Source organism: Ovis canadensis, chromosome 13 (genome assembly GCF_042477335.2).
Source record: "Ovis canadensis isolate MfBH-ARS-UI-01 breed Bighorn chromosome 13, ARS-UI_OviCan_v2, whole genome shotgun sequence".
Taxonomy (NCBI): domain Eukaryota; kingdom Metazoa; phylum Chordata; class Mammalia; order Artiodactyla; family Bovidae; genus Ovis; species Ovis canadensis.
Window position 1 is genome coordinate 91224586 of NC_091257.1, and position 17474 is coordinate 91242059.

The 17474-nt window shown below is 46.2% G+C and overlaps 1 protein-coding gene across 29 annotated transcripts in view; it reads right to left on the reverse strand.

Annotated features, from left to right (window-relative positions):
* ZMYND8 (zinc finger MYND-type containing 8) overlaps positions 1–17474 on the reverse strand; it is a 124425-nt gene that overhangs the window by 103513 nt on the left and 3438 nt on the right. For all 29 annotated transcript variants that reach the window (XM_069548737.1, XM_069548735.1, XM_069548722.1 and 26 more), the window contains one exon: positions 10727–10797. In XM_069548737.1, coding sequence (XP_069404838.1) covers positions 10727–10797 — 71 coding nt within the window. The remainder of the gene's footprint in view (positions 1–10726; positions 10798–17474) is intronic.

Sequence of the window (17474 nt, forward strand, 5' to 3'; positions counted from 1 at the left end):
GACTTCAAAGCAGAAGGTGGTAGCTGAAAGAGAGGTTCCTTTTAGAAAGATCAGGAGGGTAGGGCAGCTAAGAGATGGGAGCCCAGTTAAAATAAAGGGACTTTTCTGGTGGTCCAGTGAGTGGCTAAGACGCCCCACTTCCAATGCATGAGGTGCAAGCTTGAGGGAACTAAGATCCCACATGCTGCTGGGTGAAGCCAAAAAAAAAAGACTAGTATAGTTCACTGGTGATAACCTGAAGAAGAGTGATAGGTACAATGTATTATTGTAAGAAAGCAACAAAAAAAGGGCAAAAGGATAGAAGAATCGAGGCTCAGTCCCATATCCCTGGCCTAGCCAACTGGCAGAGTCCTGGCTTATTCACCATGGGGGAGAAGCAGGTGTTTTGTTGGGGGAGCAGGAGGGAAGGCAGACAGTGAAATCAGTTTGGGACATGTTGAGTTTGAGATGCCCAGGACCAACAGGTCAGGCAGTCAGGTAGGCAGCTAGCCGTCTGCATCATAACTCAAGAAACATCTAGGCTGGAAGTAAGATATTCCTGAGTCACAAAGCCACAGATGTGGGCGAGATCACCCAGGGAAAGAACGTGCTGGGCAAGATGAGGAACCAAGCTCTCAGCAATGCCAACACTTAGCAGTGGGGAGAAGAGGAGGAGCCGGGGAAATTAGAGGAAAAGCACAAGAAGAGGCAGGTTCCAGGGGAATGATCAGCAGTGTCCACTGCCTCTGCTAGATCAGGGCACCAAGTGCTGACACCGCCCACTGGAGTCTACAGGAAGCCCGGCGGGAACTGCTAAGAGGCAGCGTCTCGGTGGATGCCACCACGGAGCTGGCAGAACACAGCAGGAAGTAAGGAGACCAAGAGCTAAATACTGACGCTCCTTTTACCAAATTTGGCTATGGAGAGGCCAGAAAAAGGAGAAACACTAATAGAAAAGACGCAGGGTCAAGAAAGGAAATGTGGAAAAGACCTGAGCGCGTTCAAAAATCTGTACATTCCTCAAAAGGCTAAACACAGAGCTACCCTGTGACCCCATAACCACACTCCGAGGTCCACATCCAAGAGAAATGAAAACATACACTCACATAAAAACTCGCCCACGAATGTCTACGGCACCGTTCTTCATGACAACCAAAAAAAAAAAAAAAAACAACTCAAGTCCATCAACAGATAAATGGATAAATAAAACAAAATGTGACAATGGAATAATGCGATGGAACATTATTCAGACATAAAAAGGAATCGAGGAGTGGTGTGAGGGGACTTCCCTGGTGGTTCAGTGGCTGAGACTCTATGCGCCCAACACAAGGGGCCGGGGTACAATCCCTGGGTCAGGGAACCAGGTCCCACATGCTGCACCTAAGAAGTTGACGTGCCACAAAGTTGCTTGCCACAACTAAGACTCAGCACAGCCTTAAAATAAGCAAATAATTTTTTTTAAGTGATATGTGCTACAACATGACTGACTAAGCGTAAGAACATTAATCTACAAGGAAGAAGTCAGACATGAACGTTCACATACTAAATGAGTCCATCTATACGAAATGATCCAGGTAAGCAAATCCAGAGAGGAAGAAAGCAGGCTCGTGGTCACCAGGGGCTGGGATAACTGGGCAATGAATGGGGTGTTACTGCTAAAGGGTTAGGGAGTTTTTACTGGGGTGATGAAAATGTTCCAAAATAAGACTGTGGTGATTCACTGAACGAAGCTTCCCTGGTAGCTCAGTGGTAAAAGAATCCACCTGCCAATGCAGGAAATGAGGGTCTGATCCCTGGGTCGGGAAGGTCCCCTGGAGTAGGAAATGGCAATGCACTCCAGTATTCCTGCCTGGGAAATCCCATGGACAGAGGAGCCTTGCGGGCCACAGTCCACTGGGTTGCAAAAGAGTTGGACACGACTGAAAGAATAAACAACGAGATGATCACTGAACAATTCTGTGACTGGATTAAAAACCATGTTGCTGGGAATTCCCTGGTGGTCCAGTGGTTAGGAAATGGTGTTTTCAGCACCAAAGGCACTGGTTCGATCCCTGGTCGGAGAACTAAGATCCCACACACTGCACAAATCGGCCAAACATAATAATAATACTTAAAAAATAAAAACCTTGTTACTGTTCCCTTTGAAATGCTCGATCTCTGGGTTCCAGGAAAGCTGAAGGTAAGACAGAATTGGGCAGGGGGGCACCCCCACTCACCCCAACTCTGAGATGTGGGCTTGCCAAGCTTGCTCCCCTCAAGTTAATCATCAAGGGGCCTCCACCAATGGAGCAAAGTGAAATAACTACTCTTTGAAACTTTCAAGCAAAAAAAAAAAAAAAAAAAGCGCCAGGATCTCTAAAAGGCCTCAGACCTAGAATGTTAACTCCAGAGGCACTAGGAGAAGGAAAAAGGAGAGATGGTTCTTTTGAAACTAAGGTTGAAAATGGTTCATTGTAGATCACAGTCTTCTGGAACAACAGCAGTCACATAAACATGTAACGTAGGTCAGGCTTCAAAACTGGGGCAAACGCAGGGTTTTCCACGAGTGAACCATGAAGATAAATCGCACAGAAGGTGCTGACAGGATTCCATGGGCAGACTGCACCGAGGCTCTGCAGGCCAAGAGAAGGTAGAAGGTTTCTCATTCAGAAAGCCATATCCAAAAATTCTCAAGAGTTGCAGGAATATTTTAGACCTTGTTGGGAGAGGAACAATCTGGTAGTTATCTAACTCGCAAATCAATTCCTTCCACTGCACAGTATATGGATGGCACTTCTCGGGCTGGAGGAAATGTGAAGAGCCAAAATTGAGTTAAAAATACTGATGCTCATTTTTGAAAAGAAATATTCTCAGCACTTCAGCCTCGCACTGTGATTTAATGGGTGTTCACGGTTATAGTTTCTTAAAGTTTCCTTGGGGAAAAAAAAAAAAAAGAATGATACAAGGTCTCTGTCTGAGAGCCGTCCTCATAAACAGTCCCTTTGTGAAACAAGCTTAATTTACATACAACAGTGAGAACGAGGATCCTGTACTAATTAAGGTCGGGCTGGTTAGCAAATTGCTGTAATTGTATATTCTCCAGCTTCCTGTCTTGGAAAACATATTCATACCGAGGCAAATCTCAGCAAGAATGGTACTGTTCGAGATTTTAATATCTTGGGCTTCCGTTGCATCTGTGCAGGGTTTCCAAGTGGCTCGTTCCCTTGCGCAGGTGACATTACACAGACATTTTTTAAAAATGGTTTCAGCTTTGGCAGCCTGGCATCCGCACACCACAATCATTACTGCAAAATGTACACATCGCAGGATCAAGACACAGGCAGCCCAAACAGGAGAGCCTTTGTATGGAGCCGTGAGCGCCTAGCGTCCATCACTTTTCAGACTTTAAGTTCCTATCCTTGGAGGAGCCACACTCCTACGTCGTGTGGCTAAAATCCTGCACTGAACTGTGTGCTGTGTCCAGTCTCCTGCAGAGAATGCAAACCCACAACTCTCCCACCACTTGTGACCCGGAGATGTGTTCTGTTGGGTTCATGCATGGTCTTTCAGAAACTGGGCTACATGGATCACGATTCTAAATCAGGCATTTTTACAGGAGGCGGGCGGGGAGGGGAATAAAATCCCAGCTGGTGACACCAAGTGAGACATATTCCTGTTCCTGCTTTGTTCAGCAATCAGAGGGAGGCACCCTACCCCTTTAGGACAGATGGTCTCCCACCCACCAAAGGCCCCGAAACCCTGGATACCAGCTACATTCACTGGTCCACCTGCTGGCCCCTGAGGACATCTCACCCAGGATCCTGGGGGCTCATGACCAAGGACAAAGGTTTAAGATCAAAGATAAAACCTAACCTCTCTTCTCTACTTGGCCACTTCATTAACCTCTCTGAGCTTCAGTTTCCTGGACTATAAAAAGGGAATAACAACACACCTGTAACACAGCATTATTAAGAGAATCAAACGAAGTAATTTACATCTAATACTTGACACCTAGTGAGTACTCAGGAAAACAGCAGCTAGGCAAACACACCGGGCACCTCTACGGCACTTCAGAGTTTTGCTCTAGCCTCTTTCAGCAGGTCATTACCCCTGGACACAAATGTCAACCTGACATCTTGAAAGTGCGAAAGCTTTGTCTCCTGAGAACTAAAATGCTCCAGTAAATGCCAGGGCTGGCGTTATGGCAATGACTGGCTTGGGAATTATTCAGTTAATAAGTGAGTATGTGTCAGGGGGAAGAGGGTGCACAAATTGAAATTCAGTTAGAGAATCCGAAAGGTCGTACAAACTACACAGGAACAGAATGAAAGAATTCTGAGCCAATTCCTCTTAGGACTTCTACGTTTCTCCAGTACAGCTCAGGGTCTCCTCTCCACCCACAAGGAGGGCATGATGCTGCCAGTTTCCCAAGATGCCTGGTGGTCCTCATCCTCCTTTGAGGAATTATCTCTTCCCCAGTGAGGGCAACCCTGGAGGGTCCAAGGGTCTAATACCAGCCCTTCCTCGGCCAAAGGGCAAAAAAAAGGCCCTAGGTAAGGGACTCTCCCTGGGGACTCTATCCTATTGATCTGAAGAGACTGTATATTTAGCCTCACTCCCCAAAACAGCACTGGGCCTCCAGCCACTCCACTGAGTCCATCCACCTCCCAGTCCATCCCTTCCCTGCTCCAAAGAACCCGATCTGGCTTCCGCTGCTCACAACAAAAGAACCCCAACCGGACGGTATCAGGCAGGGGCTGAAGCATGAATTTCCCAAACCGTAAGAAAAGCTGCTCACAACAAAAGAACCCCAACTGGACGGTATCGGGTAGGGGCTGAAGCATGAATTTCCCAAACCGTAAGAAAAGCAGGCTAGAGGAACAAGTATGTGTTCACGGAGCCCACAGCCTCACAACATGGATTTCGAATCATCGGGACTCAGAGAGAGAGAAGCCTTCACTCCCGCCTTTGCAAGGGGGTCACATTTGGACCAGGCTAACTTTAGCTCTCAGAGCCCCAGCAACCCAGTATCATAACTCCAGGCCTTTCTTTGCGTGTGCGGCGTCCTCACCTAACCCCAGAGGTTCTATCAGAAAGGTTCCCTAGACATAGAAGAAGCCAGTCAGTCACCTGGCCATCCGATGACTGGAAGCTCGGCTCCACACAAGGAAAGCCATCCAAGGCAGTCCCTGGGGAGAGCGGAAGGTCTCCCTCGAAACCAGGTACCCCTTCTCCTCCCGATTCCCCACCAGAACAGAGGCTCCAAAGGTCCTGAGAAAATCAGTCCAAATGTCTCAGAGGATAGGATGCCGGTCCTAAGCATACCCACTGGGCTACCCTATACAATTCTCTTTTTTTCAATTGAAGTACAATTTTTTATTGATTTATGTTATATTAAATTCAAGTATATAGCATTTCAATTCAGTATTTTTACAGATTATACCCCATTATGACAAAGTGACTGTAATTCCCTGTGCTGTGTGCATAGCCTTATTGTTTATCTATTTCATAGGTAGTGGTTTGTAGCTCTTAATCCCATACCCCTACGCTGCCCATATATATATTTATTCCACACATAAGTGAGAGCATACAGCGCTTGTCTTTGACTTATCTTGCTAAGACAAATATTGTCTGGGTCCATCCATGTTGCTGCAAAAGGCAGCATTTCATTCTTTTTTATAGCTGAGTAATATTCATTTGTATATACACATCTTCTTTATCTCTTCTGTTGATGGACACTTGGGTGGCTTCCATATCTCAGCTATTGTAAATAGCGCTGCTATGAATATCAGGGTGCATGCGTCTTTTCAAATTACTTTTTCATATACATATGTTTACAGCCAGGAGTGGAACTGCTGTAACACGGCAGCTCTGTTTAGTTTCTTTGAGGAATCACCATACTGTCCTCCATAGCGGCCGTACCAATTTACCATCCCACCAATAACGCAGCAACGGTTTCCTTATCCCCGTATCACTGCCAGTTCTCATTATTTGTACTCTTTGATGATGGCCATTCTGAAAGGCATGAGGTGATCTGTTATTGCTAAAGTTTTGATTTGCATCTCTCTGACATTGGCGACGCTAGGCATCTTCCCACGTGCCCAAAGGCCATCTGTGTGTTTTCTTTGGGAAAACGTCTATTCAGGTCTTCAGCCCATTTTGTGATTGGGTTGTTTGTTTTCTGATATTGGGCTTTATAAACTGTTTATATATTTTGGATCATACAATTCTTCATTAACGACCTCCATGCCCTCTTCCTGGAGACTGGGAGCAGGGAAAGAAGCACAACTTGCTGAGGAAGGCTTCCACCTGGTAGGCTTATCAACACAAGTGCACCCTCCTCAGCTGATTCTAATCGTGGTTAACACGTCCACGCGCTAGCCGTGTTCCTGGCACTGTTCTGGGCGCTCTGCACATAACGAGCAGCATACGGGGTCTAGTTCTCTGACCAGGGATTGAACCCAGGCCCCCTTCATTGGAAGCGTGGAGTCCTAGCCACTGGACCACCAGGGAACTCCCCATTTAAAATCCTAATCTGCACCATAACCCACTGTTCTTATCACCCCCCATGCACAAGGGGAAACTGAGCCATGAAGAACAGCCCAGCTAGGCACAGGGCAGCCAGAAGGCAAGCTCAGGGAGTCTGACACGAGAAGCAGGTTTTCTGAAACCTCCATGCCATCCTGCCTCTCAAACGGAAGGGAAAGGTTGACAGTGGTGGCGCAGGCCCTGGAGAGAGAAGGGGCCTGTAACACAGCATAGGAGACCATCAACAAACAAACAAATAGAAATATAATATCATGGACAAGGTCCATGAAGAGCTTCTGGAATGCCATGAATGTTCAGCTGTCTTGATCTGGGCCATGGTTCCACAGGTGTACACACGTGTTAAAGTGCATCAAGCTGAATGCTGAACGTTCAGATTGTAAATGGGGAGTTCCCTGGTGGTCCAGTGGCTAGGACTCCACGCTTCCAATGACGGGGGCCTAGGTTCAATCCCCGGTCAGAGAACTAGACCCCATATGCTGCAACTAAGAGTTCGCGTGTGTCCTACATGCTGCAACTAAGATCTGGTACAGCCAAATAATCAAACTCTTTTTCTTAACGATTTTAAATGTACCAGAACATGGTAAAGAATGGCAGATGGTATGAGCCACTTCTCACTGTGAGAGTGGGAGATCAGAGATTAAGTAAGGACAGAAAGCTAGAAGGATCCAGGTGGTAATGGATCAGAGTCAGGGACAACTGTAGGAACTCAATCTAACTTAGATACAGACAGAAATACTTATAGAGGTGCTTACATGTAGGTTCCCATACACATATGTGTTTCTTCACTCTGTCAGCTGAAAGGACCTAGAAGCAAAGACCCCTCAGTAGCAATGAGGACATCCAGCACCCAGATCTTGGTTTCTAAAGCCATTCTCCAATAAATAACAGGGGGCCTTAGGGAAATGGCTAATTCTAGGCAGAAAATACATACAAGATGAGCCTATGTGGGGGTGGTGGTTTAGTCGCTAAGTCGTGTGCGACTCTTTCAGAGTCCAGTCCTCTGTCCATGGGATTTCCCAGTCAAGAATACTGGGGTGGGTGGCCAATTCCTTCTCCAAGGGATCTTCCTGACCCGGGGATGGAACCTGCGGCTCCTGCGGCTCCTGTAGTGCAAGCAGCGTACTACTGTACGCTGAGCAACCAGGGAAGACCCAAACGAGCCTAAAGCATCCTAAGAAATGCCGAGAGCACTTCTGCAGTGGCAGAAAGTAACACAGTATTCAATCAATCAACCGATCAATCGACAATGATGTCAAAGGGACACAGGAGCCAACTGAAAATGCTCCCAGTGGCCAAAGCTAGAACAATTTGAGCAACAAAATAAGTAAGTAGTACCGAACTATAACCCAAAGTATAAAACAGTTTAGTCCCTGCTGATATAGATAAATGGCTGAACACATGAGGAAAACAAGACAAATCTCCCATACAGAAAAACACAAAATACTTTATATAGATATTCTGGCCTTCGGGAGATGGGACGTGGCTCCCCATTCTGTAAACGTGGGCTGAGCACTGTGACTTCCTTCCAAAAAGGAAGAGGAAAAACCTGACAAACATCCCCTTGGCCAAGTGATCAAGGTCAACAGCACCAGAGGTGAACTATATTCACAACACATACCCTTGATATGACGTGATGAAAACGGCACTTTAAAGCCTTCCTCTCAGAAACCCGTAATTCCAGTCTACTCCAGTCCAACCATGAGAAAATTATTACCCCCAAATGAGGCTCATCCTACAAAATACCGCCAAACTAGCAAAGCCATGAAAAACAAGGAAGATCTAACAAATGGTCACAGCCAAGAGGATTCTAAAGGAGACACGTTACTTAAATGCCATGTGGGATCCTGGGTGGGGTCTTGGAACAGACAAGGGATCTTAGTGGAAAAAACTAAGGAAATCTGAATGAAGCACACCAATTCATTAATTGTGACACATGGTCCAGACCAATATATGGTGTTAAAAAGAGAGGGGAAATGGTGTGTGTAACTATGTGTGTGTGGGGGCGGGGGCAGGAGGTAGTATGGGAACACTCTGCTTATCCAGAAACCTAAAAACTGCTCTAAAATGAGGTTTATTTTGAAAACCTATCAGAAAACGATGGAATGGCTCCGTGGGCTGGGTGGCCACCGAAGGCCTCCCTGAGGAGATGACGTCTGAGACGGCTCTGAGATGAGAAAACTAGGCAGCGGGACCCAGGGTGGCGTGCTCCCAGCAAAGGGCCCCCAGGGAGGAGGAGCGGGGAGCTCAAGTGAGGTCAGGTGCACAGAGCGTTACAGGTAAACAAAAGAGAAGGAAGCTGAAGGGCTCAGGCCAGGCAGGTCGGTCACAGTGACAACAAACTGGAGTCTGAGGGCGCTGGAAGGGCAGCGGAAGGACTCAGCAAGAGCAGACAGATCCCGTGAATGTGTTTTTCCAAAATCACCCGGCTGCTGGTGGGAGAGGATGGGGCGGGGCAGATAAGAAAGAGGGGCGGTGATGATCCCAGAGCAGTCACACCTCGGGCAGCCCAGACATAGGGTGAAGGGCCAGGAACGTCCAGAGGGTCGGCAAGAAGATGAGAAGTGGGGTCTCCACACACAGACGGACGGGCCTGAGCAGGCTGATAGTCCCCAGTTTGGACCGTTTTGGAGAATGACTGGGTTCCGGGCCCTTTCAGGCCCTGAAAGTTCAGGAAAGAAGCAGCTCCTTGGAATCAGAGCCTCGATTCGGTCCGATCCCATCCTACACTTACGACCTGGGAGACATTAGCACTCGGAGCCTCAGTTTCCTCATCTGAAAATGGGAACACGACTTCCCACATCCTCCCAGGTTAAGTAAAGGCTCCTGGACCCTCCAAGCACAGCCTACATAAATGCCGCCAGGACGGGTTACCTTTACAAGAGAAACCCAAGGTGGAAGGACTCTTGGAATCTAACCCAACAGCCCATTTTACAGATAAGAAAACTGAGCAGCGGAGCCAGAAAAGTGTCCGAGTGATGCGCAGATCAAGTACAAAGAGCCCGCCTCCAGCTCCCATTCTCTCGAGTTTCTTCTCCACAGTCAATTCTGACCGCAAAGGGGAGCTGGGACCTGCTTCCCATCGGCAGCTGTCTCCGGACACCTTTTGTTCAGATTCCCCTGCGGCTCTGCTGCTGGTCTAGCCTGAGCTGGGTGGGGGCTGTGGGGAAGGGCAGCAGGCCTCAGACTGGGCCTTGTCTCCCTCCCAACATCCTCTTCCTGCTCCCCAGGCACTGACCACCCACCCAGGCAGCCCAGCCTGCCCACCTCTTTGAACCAGGCCCAGACCCTGTCAGGCTGGCCAGACCCAACAACAGCCACCACTAGCTGACCCTCATCATCGCCCAGAATGACAGGCTGTCTTATAAAAATCCTCAAAAAGCTCTGTTGTCTCAAACACCTTTATGGAACCACATTTTGTGAAGCTCTTAAGCTGGAAAGGACTCTTTCTGGCAGTCTGTACTCATCCTCTGTCTAGCCCTTCCTGCCACTCCCAGCACAGGTACCCAGAGACGTGGAAGGCATAACAACACCATGGTACAACCACTTAGTTTGAAGAGGAGCATTTTCATCAACCTTCTAAAAGCACCCCTAAGGCAACGTGGGTAAGTCTCATACAGACCAAACAAAAAGTTATCAATATCGCAATTAGAAGACCTTTGAGGCACCCTAACACAGGATTCTGAACAGAAGCACACACCTGCGTTTACTCTGACTTGCAAAATTCTAACACTGGCCCCAGAATTCCAGGAGGTCCTAACATTTTCCTTTACTCACTAACCAAGACCACCGTTTTCCAGGAAGTGGATCACCTTCATTCCACCTTCATGATTTCAAAGAGACCTTTTATTAAAATTGGAAACCAAGAAGCGGCTGGAGATGCCAGTTGCTTCTAGAACATGCTTTATTTAATTGATTCCCAAAAGTCACCCTGCAGAGAGCTAGCCAGCCATCCTCAGTCATGACACACACCACATAAAACTGACTGTTGGGACAATTCCCAACAGGTCAGAACACCTAGCCAGACATGCAAGGGAAAGAAAATCAGGAGGAGATTTCTCTATAAATGAGGGTCATCCATCAAAGGCGCCAACCTCTCAAAATGGGAGGAGTGTTGCAACCTCGGCTCGTAAGCCACACTTGACTGCTCTACAACAACAAGAAAAAGGAATTCCAATTTCCTCCTCTGCTCTGGAATAGATAATACAAGGTTTTTACTTACCTTTGGAGCGGGTGGAAATATCCATGCCCTCTACCACCTCCTGTTCTGTTTTTATTTCCTCTTCAGCCAAGCTGAAACAGAGCAAATTATGTTCACGTTTTAGGTAGACTGAGATCTTGCCCCATGGGGGCATTTATTCAGAAGTTCTAACAACAAAGCCACCTTTTTAAGACAATCCCCCATCCTTAGAAGAGGCAGGGGGAAAGAAATCCACATCTGATTTCAAAGACGTGTTAAGATTCCTATAGGGTTTTTTTTAAAATACTAGTTTGTTCCTGAAGTCAAATGACTATTCCAGTTGTCATGCTATTGGGAGATGCAAAAGGCTTTTTTTTAATGAGACACACAGTTACAATCTACCGCCCTGGACCAATGAAAACCCAGCCTCTGAGTAAGTTAAGTTTCTTGTTAACACTGGGTTCAGGCTGGAGATGGTTTTCAGGGTACCTGGAGTTCTGATCTCTTTGAGTTCTGCAAGGCAAAGAGTATCTTTGCAGAACTCCCTGCTAAATCTTAAAATTCCCCGATGAGGCAGTGATGAGGCAGGAACATGAAAATACATACATTAAATCACAAAGTAGAAAAATATGCCTATGCTAGAAGCAAAAGGCCTGGCTTCAAAACATTCAAACCACCAGCATTTAGCCCAGGAATTAAGATTGGGGTCCCCACATTCCCAGCTCCTGGGATGTTTCGTCTCTGCAGCAAGCATGGCTTAGAGAAAGCATTCAGCACTCTTCTGAGCTGTGACTAATTATCTTCCCCCCCCAACCCCCACTAAAGTGGAATGAGGGATTATTTAAAAGACAGGCTGAGAGTCGGGGGTTGGGACAAGAAGTAGGGAAAACCAGGCCCCTTCACCAGAATCTTCTCTCCCTCTCTTGGCTGGAACGCTCCCCAGCTGAACAAAGTGCAGGTCATTTCCATTTTTCCCATGGATACACATACACTTCTCAGGCCAAGCCAGGAAGATCTGCTTTTAAAAGTGCCAACTATTTGAGATGTCGGAACTTTCCAAACATTCAGCTGACAACGAAGTGATAAGAATTTGAGCAATTATTCTAGATGCATTTTCATCAGACTGTGGTTCAACAAGAAGAAATGAGTGCCATCTCCAATTGAGACGGCTGAAATTTTCTGGAAGACTGAAGAGCCAGGACAGGAGGGAGGCTGGGTGAGGCAGGAAGAATCAGAATGTCCCGCCTGTGTTTCGTGGTCTGGGACAGTGATGAGACAAAAGAGAAGTCCCAAATGGCTTGGAACCTCAGGGTCAGGTGGAGATGCATTTAGGAAAGTTCTGTGTTTGATGAGACTAGATAGAAAAAGGAAGAGATGAGAGCTCAGGATTAAGTTAGAAGAACTTGGAGGCCTCCAACTTCACTGGTCTCAGCAAAGAGAAGAAAGAGAAAGGTAGTCTGCTTTTAAACCAGAATATTAACACATTTAGGCCTCTGATATTGAACCCTGTTGACAATTTCATTCACAGTGCATCTGTAGGGAAAGCTTGGGACACAAACCACCAAAGAAACAACGGACATGTTGTCACAAGCGGTTTTTGTCAGAAGCCAGCGCCTCTGAAATTTAAACACGTCACTAACGTGCAATAATAGAACAGTGATTTGTGGCAGGTGATTTTAGCATGGGTACTTTTTCTTCCAACTTAAGGGACAAACATTCTCAACTTTGAAACATACCCCCTGCATGCAACACACCCAGACTGTCAAATGGATGCTGCCTATGGTTTCTTGCTTGGGGTGACTGGAAATAAATTTTAACAGAAAGCCCCAGGCAGTCCCTTCAGAGAGGGGGAAAATGGTCAGCTTCAAAAGCACAAACAGCAACCTTGATCTTTCTAGCAACTAAAATTCTGTTCCCCTCTCTAGCACGAAGTATGTGAAATACTAAACTTCTTGAAACTGATCCCATATTTTGAGTGATGGAGGAAACGCTAATCTGGTATCCAACCAAAATGTTCGGTGGTGAAAAGAAACAATTATGCATTTACAGAGCCTACCCCGCCTCCCCGAACCCACTTGAAGGATTTCTGCAGTGATGAAAACATTCAAAGGTGTATTGATCACGGAGGAGGGTTGCATTCAAGAGAACAATTATTTGGCTTGTAACAGCCTAGAGGAGGCTGAATACTTCAGGGAGGAAAGCTGCTGAGAGGCTAAGAAAATGCAAACTAGCAAAGGGGTGGCTATTTGCTGCAGAGTTTAAGATAATCAATGCTGGAGCAGAAAAGAGGGAAAAGAAAGTTAAGCTGTTTTATCTTTCCAAGTATTACAAAGTGGGCACCATAATCTAAACCTAAATTCTAGCAACAGCACCACCAGCTTTAGTCAAGGATTTGAAGGACAACAATTTCAGAAAACCATCTTTTTCACAGATCAGCAAGCCATCCTTTCAAAGGGAACTCATACATGTACATGCATGCACGCGCGCACACACGCACGCACACACACACACACACACACACACACACACAACTTGTATTTGACTAAAGGAAACTGCAATGTCTATGCATTTAAAGGGAAAAAAAAAAATTCATTTACAAAAGCAAAGACCAGAATGCAAAATTAGTCATTTTGAATAGCCACATCTAAAGGGACTTCCTTTTTTCTACACCACTGATCTCATTTTTTTTTTTTTTTTTTTGCTTTTTTGGTTTAGTGTTAAGTACTAGTATGTTGTTGGGTGGGGGAAAAAATATGAATATTACATCAAAAGTGGTGGTGAGAAAAGATTTGTACCTGTCTGAATGCCCCACAGATCTCAGTCAGTTTAGGTTAAGAACTGTTCAGTCATTTGGAGGAAAACAAAAAAGCAGTCAAATAAGAAAAAGAGGCTATGTCTGGGGAAAAGACGTTGAACTCTTGTCATTAACACATTAAAGTCTTACAAAATATACAGCATTTTTCCTTCCATATCTGCTAGCTTCCAGCAACCCCGATTATTTAAATCCAAAACAATGGAACAAGCAGTCCTTGTTTCAAACTGACATTACTTTTTTTTTTTTTTAGGTCGGCTAGGGGCCCCGCTAAGGAAAAGAGTAAAATTAGCTGAAAATCAAACAACAACCTCTCACCCCAACAGGAAAATACCCCACCGACTAGTTGTATATACTGTATGCTCCCCACCACCATCCCCTCTTGCACTCACAGGTTCGCCTAAGTCACTTGCCCCTGGATTTCACACACTGATACATTTCAGGCAATTAAAGAAGAAATAACCAGCGCCTGCACAGACAACCAAGACCATCCCATCCCGCCCAGAAAGAATAAAAGATTTCTCCCCCAATGCCTGAGCAAGAAAACCTCTGCTTACTTAACCTGCATGCACTGGAAAAGAGCAATTAAAAGTTGCAGATGAACTGCACCTCCAGAATGTTTTAAGCCTTCTGATTATTAATTCTGAAGACTCAAGGCTGGTCCGTAATTCCCAGGAATCCCATCCCCTCCACACTTCCAGTAAAGAGAGAGAAAAGAGAAAAATAGCTAGTTTGGATAGAAAACTGCCTGGAAACACAATGCCCAGATATTTCTTCTCCCCAAGTGCCCTTACTATTTGACTTTTAACCAAGAATATCTAACCCCTCTTAGAATATATAACCAGCATGCACAAGACTCTGGGTCTACAGCTGAGGACCATCACACAGCAATTCAAGAATCATGCAATCAGTAGAAAGGACTTTTCCTTCAGCTTTTTCACTTTCATTCAAAATACCAAACTGGTCCAGGCTGTAAGAAATATTTCATCCCCAAGATACAAACATCTTTCCTCTTCCAGATCACAAAAGAGGGAATATCAAAATCCAAACACCATGCTTCCCTAAATCTGCAATTAATTTCTTTAAAAATGGGGGGGCGGGGGAGGGAGGGAATGGTTAGCAGCTTTATATAAGCACTCACCTAAAACAGGCAGAGTCATCGGGAGCTAAGCTATTTATGCAGGATTCTTAAAATGGCGTCTGGCAACACTGCCTCATTCCTGTATTGAAGCTAAAATGGTAGCAGTTTGTTCAATAGCTGTAGCTCTGGCTTAAGCAGCCCTGCTAGTTTCAAAGCCACCTTCCTAAATATCAGAACTAGGAAAAAGCTCAACCAAAGGACACCAACAACCCAACGTTTAGAGGCTTAAAAAAAAAATCTGCAGTGACAGGGGGAGTTTGTGAAGTCACAGGTTCCTAAGGAAAACCCTTCTCTTTCAGATCCTGAGCCTTCAACGTGAGGCTCTACAGTGAGGCCCCCTTACCCTCGAATTAGGTGGGTGGAAGGTTAGGAATCAGGCAGCCCCGTGGCATAAAGTGCAGACAGACAGGTGTCTGCGCAGACAACAAAAATCTGAAAAGGGCGCAAGCTGGGGAGGGGGAAGGAAGCCCATTCCTCCTTGCTGGTAGATTAGAAACCAGCCTTGCATCCCGACCAAAGAGGAGCTGGGGAAAATGAAAAGTGCTTCCAGGGCAGCAGGCATCTGAAGGGCTGTACCCCAGTCTGAGGCCAAAGGAAAATAAAAAGGCTGTTTAATAAGCCTGGAAACGGCCCCCCAACACCTAGCCAGTCCTAAGACAGTTAACATCAAAAGACAATCCGAGTCTGCAGAGGAGAAACAACAGGAAAACCTCCCCCTTAGCCAAGGCGCAGAAGAATACTCACAAATTAATTTTTGTCCACCCCCAACAGAGCCCTCAAAATTAACCATGGGTTTGGCAAAACCTGCTTTCACAGGCCGAGCTAAGAGCCTCATAGTGGATAATGTAATTTACGGTTACAGGTCTGAGCATGGCCTCAGAGTTTTCAAGGTGACTGTTTTGGAGCTTCAGGAGAGAAAGGAGGGCAGAGTGCCCAACGCTGTGCCAGGGCGAGGACAGGCGGCTGGCTCCTGGCCGGCCGGTAGGTAGGTAATCTTGATGAGGAGGGACAGGCTGGCAGCCCAGTTCGCTGCACTGCTGAAACGGCTCCTGCCTGCTTGTTTATCAGTAAGCAGAGTGGGGCGGAGGGGGAAGGGCGGCCATAGCCTTAGCAACCTGAAGCCAAGGGTGAATCCTTACTTGCTTCTGCCTTTGCAAGCAAGGCAAGGGCTGGCTTGCTACAATGACTCTCCCTTCCTCCTCCTCTGCGGTGGGGTGACCAAGGCACTTTTGCAGGTTATCTTTCTTTTCAGGGTCAAAGCAGAGGCAAAGCCAGACCTAGCGCTTCCCAGCTGACAAATGTTTGTGGCCTCTGCCCAGGAGAAGGAAGAGGAAAAGGAGGCAAGAGAAACAAAGAGATCACACACATGTCAGGTGGCTGGACTTTGCAAAATAGAAAAACCTACCTTTGCCTTCAGGTTTTGCTGGGTTGCTGTCACCCTGCTTTCTGCAAGAGTGACTCATCTCCCCCCCACCCCCCCATCTCTCCTGTTTAAAACCTGAAGCCATTTCCCCACTGTTCTCCCCGGGGTAAGAAAAAGGGGAATGTTTTGTTTAAAAGAAAAGGGGTAACAAGAAAGAAAGAAAGAAAAAAAAAAAAGCTATTGTTTTCATCTCTAATTTATAATCCAGGAGGCCTCATTGTTGCTTTTCTTTCTGACTCAAATCTTTGAGCTGTTAATTATAAAAGTAACTTAGACTCAGCTTCAGCAGGCAAACCATGTTCCTATGCAGCAATTAGAAAAACTGTGTAGAAAGTTTACTGAGTGATTATATATAATTAATTCTTAGTTACAGACAGAACACGGACCATTTTCTGGAGCTAATAAAAGCAGTTACTCCCCCTCCCCCAACACGAATGCCACTTAATTTCCCAAAGCAGAAAGTGAATCCATCCTGGAGGGTCTTGAAGGGAAAAAAAGAGAGAAAGAGACGAATCAAAAGCTCCAGTGTGTCTGTTTGTTCCTTGCAGCTGTGCATCCCTCTTTGGGGATTGAGGAGGCAGAAGGAAAAAGGAAAACAGCCCAACGGTTCTGTTCTTCCCTCTGCAATTTACAAATGTGGCAGAGAGAACCCGTCTACCTTGATGTAAAAAAGAAAAGGTGGGGGGAGGGAGATGCCCTAGGCAGGGAACCTAGGAGATGCTTCAGCTCAGCAGACCTCCTTTTCCTAAAAGGAACAAAGATGGTAGAAATTTCCAGAAGGCCTGATCTGGGTCCGGCCACTGCAATTGTCAATCTGTAACCTTTCCTCCAAGTCTATTGGTTCAAAAGCTGGAAAGAGGAAGCCCATTGGGCTGCACTGTGAGCCAGCCTGCTGCCTCTTACCTAGTCCTGCTGCAATGCAGACATTTATTTACCCCCACCCCCCACCCCGAGTGAAAACTGGAAAACAACACTACTTTGAAAGCAATTAACTTTTTACAGACTCATGTCTGCTGCTTGGCCACAGTACTAGAGGCAAGAGGCTGGCTTGGTCCAGGGCTGAGAACTTGCTGGGGCTGCACATCTGAAAACAGATCTTGGCTTTGCAAACCTGTGGGAGCCATTTTAATGCAAGCTTTTGGAGGACAAGTGCCCTGCCCTTAGGTCTCCTTCCAGCCCAACAAATACACCATTATGCAAACAGTGACGGCAAGAAACCAGCAGTCTTGTGATTAGATACTGCTCCTATGAACCTCAATATGTAATTTTCATTTACAGCCAGGAGATAAGAACAAAGAAAAGAGCTAAAGTGACTGAACTTTCTGGTGTGGGTTAGAAGCACACAGTTCTAAGTATGTTACATCATTAATGGCCTGTCTCTTTACTCTGAGAAGCTGGCCTGTCTTACACAGAC